Source organism: Orycteropus afer, unplaced genomic scaffold (assembly GCF_000298275.1).
Source record: "Orycteropus afer afer isolate SDZICR_OR568_19922 unplaced genomic scaffold, OryAfe1.0 scaffold00259, whole genome shotgun sequence".
In the NCBI taxonomy this organism is placed as follows: Eukaryota; Metazoa; Chordata; class Mammalia; order Tubulidentata; family Orycteropodidae; genus Orycteropus; species Orycteropus afer.
In genome coordinates, this window is record NW_006921846.1 from 4423570 (window position 1) to 4434872 (window position 11303).

The following is an 11303-nucleotide window of genomic DNA, read 5'->3' on the forward strand; positions in this document are numbered from 1 at the left end:
CACGGGATCGGGCAGTGTTTCGTTCTGCTGTGCATGGGGTCGCTATGAGTCGGAAACAACTCGACGGCACTTAACAACAACAACAACAACACCTTTTCTTAAAAAAACACGTTTTAAAACTCCCCAAACTAAAGTTGTGTCTTACTCATCTTCAGAATTCTAATCCTTGATTTATGCATGGTAGGTTTTCTGTAAATGTTTATTGATTAAAGAGGTCGATTTTGTTTTATAGTAAAAGTAATTTTTTATCAAAGTTAGTTTTGATTAGAAGTCAAGGACTCCTTTATCAAATGTGGATTGCCCACTTTTTTTGTATAAAAAGCATTGCTGGTGTAGTAGGACTTGAGATCTAGCTACTTCCCTTGGTTCTGCCCCAAAATATGTGACCTTCAGGAAAAGTCACAGCACAGGACCTCAGTTGCTTTGTAAAGTAGGCTGTGTGATTAGATGATGTTGAATGTGCCTTCCAACCCAGAGTTGTATCATCTGAAATTCATTGTATTCAAAACTGTTACTGCTTAACCCAGAAGTATAATGTTGTTGTTGTTGTTGTTATGTGCCGTCGAGTCAAACTCGACTCATAGCGACCCCTCCTTGGGTTTCCGAGGCAGTATCACTACGGAAGTAGGATTGCCCAACCTTCCTTCCGAGGAGTGGCTGGTGGGTTTGAACTGCCAGCCGTCTGGTTAGCAGGCAAGTGTCTTAGCCACTATGCTACCAGAGCTCCTAGAAGTATAATAAGCAACCATAAATACACACGTCTTTCTAATGTTTAGAAACAGATAACAGACGGCTTGGATTTGAATAAAAATATAGGGGTATGTGAAAATAATTGGTGAAAATTTCTTTTAAAAATTCTTATATTTAGTCTGTGTTTAAGAAAACCCTGAATGCTGGGTTTTACTTCAGTAGGAAAATGAACTGCATACGTAAACGTCTTTCTTCAAAAAGCAATGTAAATATCAAATACATATAAAATGTTCATCCATACTAAAAATAAAAGGAGTGCAAATTAAAACAGCAATGAGATATACCTTTTCCTATCAAATTGATAAAAATTTTAAAATAACACTAATTTTTGGCAGAAGTATTAAGAAACAAGCCCTCATAAAACAATGGGAATGAAAATTGGTAACACCATTCTGGAGGGAAATTTGAAAATGTGTATACTTTTGACCTATAGTTCCACTTACAGAAATGGATTTTAAGGAAATTCATCATGAAGGTGCACAGAATTTTATATATAAGATTATTTGTTGTATAATAATGTGTTTTGACGGCTGGCTTTTCAGAACATCACCAGCCCTTCCTTCAGGGCTCCCCTGGGTTGACTCAAACCTCCAACCTTTTAGTTAGCAGTTGAATGTATTAACGATTTCTCCCACTCAGGGACTTCCCAAGATCTCTAAGTGGTAAGATTATGTGTCTCTTTAATTTTCTTTTCTTCTTTTTTGTTTTCCCACATTTTCTGTATGCATATAATACATTTTCAGTCACAAAATTTATACATTTAAAATGTGGACTTGTCTTTAATAAGTGTATATAGAAGTATTTCCCTTTGTCACCTCCACTATTCAACACTTCTTTTGATTTTATTTCTCAACAGGTCTCCAGGAAAGGTTGGGCTTTCAACATTAAAGGTAAGTTGTGTATATTTCTGCAAATTGTGTACATTTTTCATTTTTGTTTTCTCTTTTATGGAATTCTTCATCTCCTTGCTTTTGCTTTCTTTTCCTTTTTTTTTTTTTGCTCAATTATTCTGTCATCTAGGTATTATTATTATTATTAACACACTCTAGAAATGCATCACTACACATGGTTGCTGTAATGAAGGGACTATAAGTATTTTTCAGATTTCTACTAATTTATATTTCATTTATGATTTTTAGAACAAAAGGACACTATAAAATACTATTGACTTTTGGGTGGGTGTTAATTGAAAAATAATACTTGCATGGGGGAAAAATATGTATTTATGGGCATGTGTTTTAGTAAAAACCCCCATATATAAAAATCAATCCTAGCTTTATATCCTGGGAGCTCTGCTAGCATAGTGCCTAAGGCACTTGACTGCTAACCAGAAGGCTGGTGGTTCAAACCCACCAACCACTCCTTGGAAGGAAGGTTGGGTAATCTACTTCTGTAGTGATACTGCCTCGGCAACCCAAGGAGGGGTCGCTATGAGTCGGGTCCGATTCGACAGCACATAATAATAACAAAAGCTTTATATCCAGAGGAATTTGCTGTTGAGACATTATGCCACTGAGAGCCATTGTAAGTGCAAGAATATCACAAAACAGAACTAATTACATTAAATAGAATACATACTATAAGTGTGTGTATGTTTGTGTGTGCATGTTTGAATGTATGTATGTGTAATTTTGAACATACTCCTTTTTTTCAGTTCTAGTATACTTACTTTCTACTTAAATACAGTAGATTCTGGTCTTTTTATAAATTATAGTGTTTTCATATGGCATATTATATAGCAATGGGAATGAATGAATTAGTTATATACAATAACATGGATGAATTTTAGCACTATACTGTTGAGTAGGGAAAAAGGAAATTCACAGAAAAATACATACAGTAATATTTCATGTATAATAAGTTCAGAAGCATTAAAGATTAAAAAATACATTGTTTAGGTATATACCAAAACCAAAAAAACCAAACTCACTGCCTTTGAGTCAGATCCAACTCATAGCAACACCTCCTTGGGTTTCCAAGTCGGTGCCACTACAGAAGGAGATTGCCCAGTCTTCCTTCCAAGGAGTGGCTGGTAGGTTTGAACCGCCAGCCTTCTGGTTAGCAGTCAAAAGGCCTGAGGCACTATGCCACCAGAGCTCCCATTTGGGTATATAAGCATGGTAAAACTATAAAGCAGAATGGTAAGCACAAAATTTAGGATATAAGTTATTGCTGAATGGGAAATAATGGAAATAGAAAAGAATACACAAGAGACTTGAAAGCTAATGGCAATTTTTTTCTTAAACTGAGTGTGTAAGAAAGATTATGTCATAATTATTTGTTGTTTTATATACCTTATTTTGTGTTTACTCAGTATTTACTAAAACCAATTTTATAAAATAATTCCTGCAAATGATTTTAAAATTCACTCAGTGCAGAAAGTGTAGGGTAAAATGTTAGCTTCCCTCCCATCCCTGATCCCCTACCTCCCAATCACCATATCCAGAGGCAATTACTAGTTATACTTGTGAATTTTAAAAATCACTTAGCTCTTATTATATGTTTAAGTTATAACAAATAGGTTTCCAGAATTTTCTTTATCATAGTAATTATAGATTATTCTTAACTTGAATAACATTAGATAGCTAGTATACATATTTATAAATAAACGTGAAATTGGATATTCTTTTTCTTTCTTACTTTTTATTTTGAAATAATTATAGTTTCACAGGAAACTGTAAAGATAGGACAGAGATCTCTCCTGTGTATCCTTCACCCAGTGTCTTTAATGTTTGTATAATTTTGACATTCGTACAATGTGAATGTTTAGTTCTGTGTCATTTTATCAATGTATGTATTTGTAGAACCACCACCACCATCAAGATGCAGAACTGTTCTATCACCACAAAGATCTCCTTCATTCTGTCCCTTTATACGCATACCTGCCACCTCTCCCACATCATCCCTAACCTCAGGCAACCACTGATTTGTTTTCCATCTGTATAATTTTGTCACATCAAGAATGTTATATAAATGGAATTGTACAGTATATGACCTTTTGAGATTGGCTTTTTTTTTACTCAGCATAATTCCCTTAAAATCCGTCCAAGTTGTTGGGTGTATCAATGATCCATTACTATTTATTGCTGAGTAATATTCTGTGGTATAGATGTATGCAGACTACTGAGTGCATATAATGTATAAAAATGTAACTATTGGTATCTTAGGCAATTCAAGGAAAAGTTTTCTGTAGTCTTGATTGTTTGAGAATTTTTAGAATGTTACAGGAGAAATATGTATATTAAGGGAGATATTAGGTATTGGTGTTTGCAGAATAGAATAGAAGTTAAGTGGTGCAAGGAGTTTGGAGGAGGGAGGGAAAAGTAAAGCAAGCATAAGAGCATTGTTACCTAGACAGCAGAGAAAAATTTCAGGGAAGAGGTAGAGCTTGTATTGAGCTTTGAAAATTAGGAAAGATTTGCATAGGTAGATAGAGAAAAATTGAGCAAGCATGGTAAGTTACAAAATAATATGGACTAATTCATGTGCAACTATGGAATTTGCCAGGAGCGTTGAACTGTTGTAAAAGTTTCAGTGGTAGAATGTTAGAAGAGTAAGTTGGGGGCCTGTTATGGATTGAATTATGCCCCCTCAAAAAAATATGTATTATAAATACTAACCTTTATGATGGTGTAGTGCCTAAGGCATTTGACTGTTACCCAGAAGGCTGGTGGTTCAAACCGACCAGCCACTCCTGGGAAGGAAGATTGGGCAGTCTACCTCTGTAGAGATACTGCTTCAGAAACCCAATGAGGGGTCGCTGTGAGTCCAGTTGACTCAACAGCAGTGAGTTTGGTTTGGTTTGGTATGTCTTAGAGAAAGTACAGCCAGAATGCTCCTTGGAGGCAAGAATGGTCAAACTTCATCTCTTGTACTTTGGTCATGTTATCAGGAGGGACCATTCCCTGAAGAAGGATATCGTGCTTGGTAAAGTAGAGGGTCAGTGAAAGAGGAGGCTCAAGTATAGCAAGGATTGTGAGGATGGCATCAGTTCAGGCAGTGTTGTGTTCTGTTGTACATAGATCACTATGAGGCGAAACTGACTCAGCAACACCTAACAACAACAGCATGCCTGTGATTGTAATCCTTTTTGGGAATGGATTGTCTTTGCTTTGTTAATGAGATGAGATTAAAATATGGTATATTTTGAATCAGTCTCTTTTGAGATTTAAAAGAGATTATTAAGCAAGTGAGCAAAGATGGAAGAAGAGAGATGACAAGCCACATGAAGATTGCTCAGGAGAGACAAGGACCTTCCTCCAGAGCTGTCAGAGAAATAAAGCCTTCCCCTAGAGGCAACACCCTGAATTTGGATTTCTGGCCCCCTCAACTGAAAAAAATGTCTGTCTGTTAAAGCTACTTACTTGTGACATTTCTGTTATAGCAGCGCAAGATACTAAAACAGGATCAAGTTGTGATAAGCATTGAATGTCAGATTAAGGACTCTGAGCTTTAAGGTTTTGAAGCAAGGTATTTAAAAAGTTAATTTTTATATGTCTTATACCTGTACAGGGCTTTTGGTTGGGGCATTAAGGGAAGAAAAATGAAAGATTTTGTCTGTGAAAGAGTAGAAGAAATTTGGAGGAAAGAGACTAAATGCAGAGAGAACTGTTAAGAAGAAATTGCAATTTCAAAATAAGACTCAGGCATAGGGATAGTGCATTCTGTGGTATGGATGTGCCACATAACATCCATTTAGGCAATGTGGTTACACATCTGTAGTCACATAGGTTATATAATACAGTTCAGAAATCCCAGTCAGAGAATGGGATGTAGCAAACACAGCAGCTTCCCACACACAACACATGTATCTCATGTTTCTTATATACAAAGAAATTGCACTGCCAGGCATATAATGGTTCAATACATACATAACCTAGAATACATATGTCTTAATGTCGTTGTTGTTGTTGTTGTTATGTGCCATCGAGTCAGACCCGACTCATAGCGACCCCTTCTTGGGTTTCCGAGGCGGTATCACTACAGAAGTAGGTTGCCTAACCTTCCTTCTGAGGAGTGGCTGGTGGGTTTGAACCGCCAGCCTTCTGGTTAGCTGTCAAATGCCTTAGGCACTATGCTACCAGAGCTCCTATGTGTCTTAATAGTCATAGTAAATGCTTATGTTACTCACTTATGTATGTACTTTCTGTCTAAAAAGTATACCATATGACAGTATATGCTTTGACTGGTAGGCAGCAGCACCCAGTATCAAGTATTGCAGGTCTCACATGTCTTAGTGTTAACTCTCTGTTTAGTTTTCTTTTGAAAAATATTACTGTGACATGCATCATGGCTCCCAAATGCAGCAAAACCATTGCTAGTGATAGTAGCAGTGAGCAGCAAGGGAGAAGTGTGGATTTGGAAGTAAAACAAAGGTTATTAAACAACACAAAGGTGGAAAATCAGTGAATGCTATTGCTCGTAAGTTAGGTGTGTTGTGCTTGACGATCACTACGATCTTCAAAGAAAAAAATTCTCCAAGCTTTTAAAGGATAGGCTTCAGTGGAAACTGCAAGGCTAATGAAAATGCAAACAAACTCTCAGATATAGAGGAATTCCTAATGATCTGGATTGAGGACCAAACGGAAAAGCAAATCCCTCTTAGCATGTTGATGATCACTGCTTGTTTGAGATGCTTAAAGAAAAAAGTAGGATCAGACTATAATACAGTGTTCACACAATGTCCAAATCACTTAATGTCCTATTTAACAGAATATGTTGTGGATGTTGAACAGCACATGACTATACTCGTAGGAATGGATAGGTGGATATGATAACCATTTAAGAGTTGTTTGTTTCTCATTAGAAAAGAGTAAAGATCACATTTCTTAAAGATACTAATTTCTCTTTACACACACACATCAAGTCAATTCTGACTCATAGTAACCTGTATAGGAAAGAGTAGAATTGCCCCATAGGGGTTTCCAAGGCTGTAAATCTTGATAGAAGCAGACTGTCTTATCTTTATCCTGTGAGTAACTGGTGAGTTCGAATTGCCAGTCTTTTGGTTAACCAGCTAAATGCTTTAACCACTGCACCACCAGAGCTCCTGATTTCACTTTAGTCAATGTTAATAGCTTCCCCCTCTGTCTTAGTTACTTAATGCTGCCAAAACAGAAATACCAAAAGTTGGTGGCTTTAAAGAACAGAAATGTATTTTGTCATGTTCTGGGGGTTGGAAGTCTTGGATTCAGGGTGTGGCTCTAGGGGGAGATCCTTCTCTTTTTCACCTTCTCATAGCTGCCCATGGTCCTTAATGTTCCTGGGCTTGTACATGCATCTGTCTATTTTGTCTGCCTTCCTCTTTCTCTGTCTTCCCTGTTTATATCTGTATCTGTTCTGTACTTTTTATAACTGAAAAATGATTAGGTTTACGGCCTTACTCTACACTTGTATGGATGGCTTAATTAACATAACAAAAGAAACCTTACGCCTACTCCTCACTTACAAGCTGTATTGTTATCCAACATTTCCTATTTATGACAACAGTAAAAAATCTACTTACAGGACTACACCCACGACCATATGTAAGTTTGCCAGAGGATATTTTTACATACATATTTGTACATACTAGAAATATATCCATGTATATACTAAAGCAAACGGTGCAAAGTTATGAAAACTTCTTAGCCATAACCAAATACCTTGAGGGAATGAGTTGCTGGAACTGTGAACTCAGGACCATGGTCTCAGGGAACATCAAGTTCAATTGGCATGACATAGTCCACAAAGACACTGTTCTACGTCTATGGTGTAGTAAATTACATGGTATGGCTTTTCTAGCCATAGTCTTTGTAACTCCCACTTTGCCGTGAGCAACTGAGTACTGATTGTTAAAGTTATCCACCTGGTGTATTTCTGTTGGAACACCAAGAAGTAATTTTCTGGAAAGTTCACTTTATTTCAGGTATATAGAATTCTGATGTTGGGATTGGTTAGTTTGGCCATTCTGCCAGGCTCAAAAGGAGCTCTCATAGGGGCAGAGAGAGTCTCTCTGGTTGCCTGCTGAGAGACACTCACTGCTGAGAGAGAGATAGAGACTGTGGGATGAGAGATGGCTCGCTGAGACAGACTGAACATGTTCCTGAACTTTAATTGTAGCCTGTTATTTCCCTGATAAACCCTATAATCTGTGAATTCTGTGTGGCCACTGCAGCAAATTATTGAACCCAGCAGAGAGGTAGTGGATGCCATGGGAGGAATGGTTGGTGACACGGTTAGTAAGAGGACTGGAGGGTGATGGCATGTCTGGCCTCATAAGAACAGGCCTTGGGCTGCTGATGGTGATTCTGTCTTCCTCTTGTGTAGTTAGAGGTCAGAAGATGCAGCCTCCCTGTCCCTTTTATGACATCCTACTTTGATGAGTAGTGTCTGAGATTTGAAAAACTTCTGAGTGACCGTCTAAGGTGCGACTATTGGTCTCTCCCCATCTGGTGCCAAAAAAAGTGAAGAAAATCAAATGTACATGGAAACAGTCCAAGGACTGATGGACCACACAAACCTCAACCTCCACGACCCAGAGACCAGAAGAACTAGATGGTACGCAGGTACCACTGCTAATCACTCCAAAAGGGATCACAATAGAGCATCCTGGATAAAGTGGGTGAAAAATATAGAACAAAACTCAGAGTCATAAAATGACTAGGCTTACTGGTCTGATAGAGGCTATTAGAACTCCTGAAACTGTGGCCTTTAGATACCCTTCAAGCCTACAACTGAACTCACTCCTATGGCTCAACTTTCAGCCAAACAATAAGCCTATAAGGTGAACAACAACACCAGGGAGGTATGCATTCTTTAGAACAGTCAACCATATGAGATCAAAAGGGGAGCATTTGCTAAGGGATAAAGCTCAGAAGGCAGGAAGAGATAGGAAAGAAGTGTGAATGGAAACAGTAAACACAGAGAGGAAGTGGGAAGAGTGCTAAAGTTAGAAGGTAAGTAAAAGTCTGGACACTGGGGCCTTGGGCTATTAACCTGCACTGTGCTTTGTGGCCACACTGAATCTCGGCCAGGCCCACAGGCTGGTGGCTGTCCTGCTGTCCAAGTGTAGTTGCAGCTTTGGGTCACAATTCTACAAGAAGGTGGCAGAGAGATTCAGATAGGATGCATGGCAGTCACTTCACCACAGACCCCAAGATCTGCTGTTTGTTCAGTTACAGGCTCTGGGCCCAGCAGGCAGTGGTCCCAGGTGGGTGGACATTTCTGTGGCGACAAAGAACTCCGTTTGGGTCGTCCGTTTGGGTCGGTGTAGGTAGGCAGGTCCCTTCTGGCTACAAATACCTAATCAACTCTGCCTGTGGTTTGAAATGGCACAGGCTGACCCACTGCCCAAACTACAGAGGTCATGGTATGGAGATAAGCAAGCTGAGCTGTGGGTGGTGGCTATAGGGGCAGGAACATCCCCAAGGAGCCTGAGGAGCATTTGATTGCTGAAGTTTCACATAACAACCTGGTCTTTGGAACCTAACCACATCAATCAGTGAGGAGTAGGTGTATTTCCAAACAGGTTCATATTTATAGATATAGGGGTTAGGATTTCAACATATATTTTGGAGAGACAGTTCAGTCCATACAACTTCTCTCACTATTAAAAACTAGAAGTTACCTGAACATTTTCATAATTTACATTTTTAGTTTCATGTTCTCTAACTGATAATAGTTACTGTTTCTCTGAGTATAAATCACTTTTTTAACAAATGATTTGTGAATCTGAGTTAGTGTTTTCTTAGTTTTGCAGCTTATTAAAATTAAAAAGCTCAAATATTATAATCAGATACTATGAGAGGGTTATAGGCAGCTCTGTAATACCCAGCAGGGATAGAAGGTAATAGTGGTGCATATAAACCGAGGCCGACTTGACGGCAAACAACAACAGCAACAACAAATAAACAACTAAACCGAGCCCGTTCATAGTGTGTTGATTCTGATTCATAGTGACCCTGTAGGACAGAGTAGAACTGCCCATAGGGTTTCCAAGGCTGTAATCTTTATGGAAGCAGACGGCCTCACCTTTCTCTTGTGGAGAGGCAGGTGGGTTCAAACCACCAACCTTCCAGTTAGCAGCCAAGCATTTTAACCACTGTCCCACTAGGGCTCTCTGTAAATAATCTAGAAATTGAATAGTCTGCCATATCTTTTAAGGAAGCATGTTTCTGATACTGTGATTGGTGGTGTGGGGGAGTGTTAGAGAAATGGCCTGATAATGGGCAAGCTGAGGTTGAATAGTGCATTATAGTAATGGAGCAGTTCATCTTCAGACGGAGATAATAAACAAGGACTGTCAGAAGTGCAGGTAAGTTGGTGTTAGTTGTCTGCAGGATTGTGCTTGGCTTCCTTTGCTTTATCCTGAAAACCTGGATCAGGGTGCTAGGATAAGGACCTGGACCTTAGATATCACTGGGAGAGAATCATAGTTGTGAATATATACTAATTCAGATTTTACTAAGAAATCTTCTGATTAACTTCTCTGGCGATCATGACCCCTCATAGGTCCCCTATCACTCCTTTAAACTTGTGACTTACCAGCAGTCTCCTTCTAGGAGCTGATATCCTTCAGAAGTCCAAACTCCAAGAGAGTTGGTTTTTTTCTTTTTAATTTTTATTGTGATTTGGGTAAAAGTTTACAGAACAAATTCATTTTCCATACCCACTTCATACACATTTTGTCTCATGACATTGACTATAATTGCCCACAATGTAACAGCTCCCTTCCTCTCCTTCCCCATAGTTAACTCTTCCTTATGTCCTTCCCTCCCATGCACTCCCGCCCCCTAAGCTGTCTCCCTGTGCAAACGCTGCCTGTCTGTTCTCCCATGGTTGATTGCTCCAAGGAGGGTATCTCCAAACCAAAAAAACCAAACTCACTGCTATCGAGTCAGTTCATAGAGACCCCCAGTGGGTTTCCAAAGTGGCAAATCTTTACGGAAGTAGTAGATTGCCCTGTCTTCTTTCTACAGAGTGGCTGGTGAGTTTGAACCACCAACCTTCTGGTTAGCAGTCAAATGCCTTAGGCACTACATCACCAGAGCTCCTTAGGAGTGTATCTACATGATGTAAATGTTCACCCCATATGCATGTCTGTTGTTTGGCTGGAAGCCAGAGCTCAATCCCAGACCTGAAGGGTGGCTAGGGGCCATAGTCTCAGGGGTCTCACCAGGCTCTATCAGAGTAGCAAACCTGGTCAAAGTCCAGGAGAGTTTTGTTAAAGTCAAATAAAATAGAAGTCTAATCACTGCTTGGCAGTTTGGGTCAGTGTAGGAATGTTAATCTGTGATCTTTGGATGTACGTCATTAAAGGAAATTAAATTGAGGTATAGGAATTCTTAGTGTGTATTTTTGCTCAGCTCAGTTTAGGGGAAATATCTACTGAATTATACTGTACAATGCTTTTATTTTTCCTACTAATGAACAGTTATTGAACAATTGGCTAAAAATGCTTAATTGCTAGGACAGTGTTCCGGTTACCTAGTGCCACTCTGACAAGAAATATACCAAAAATGGGATGGCCTTAACAAAGAGGAGTTTATCCTTAAAATTTGGAGGCTTTAAGT

General features: G+C 38.9%; 1 protein-coding gene across 1 annotated transcript in view; it reads left to right on the forward strand.

The window, feature by feature from the left end:
* Positions 1-11303, forward strand: part of WDR44 (WD repeat domain 44) — a 97896-nt gene that overhangs the window by 28705 nt on the left and 57888 nt on the right. Inside the window, exons 2-3 of the mRNA XM_042782198.1 lie at positions 1607-1640; positions 4937-4939. Coding sequence (XP_042638132.1) covers positions 1607-1640; positions 4937-4939 — 37 coding nt within the window. The remainder of the gene's footprint in view (positions 1-1606; positions 1641-4936; positions 4940-11303) is intronic.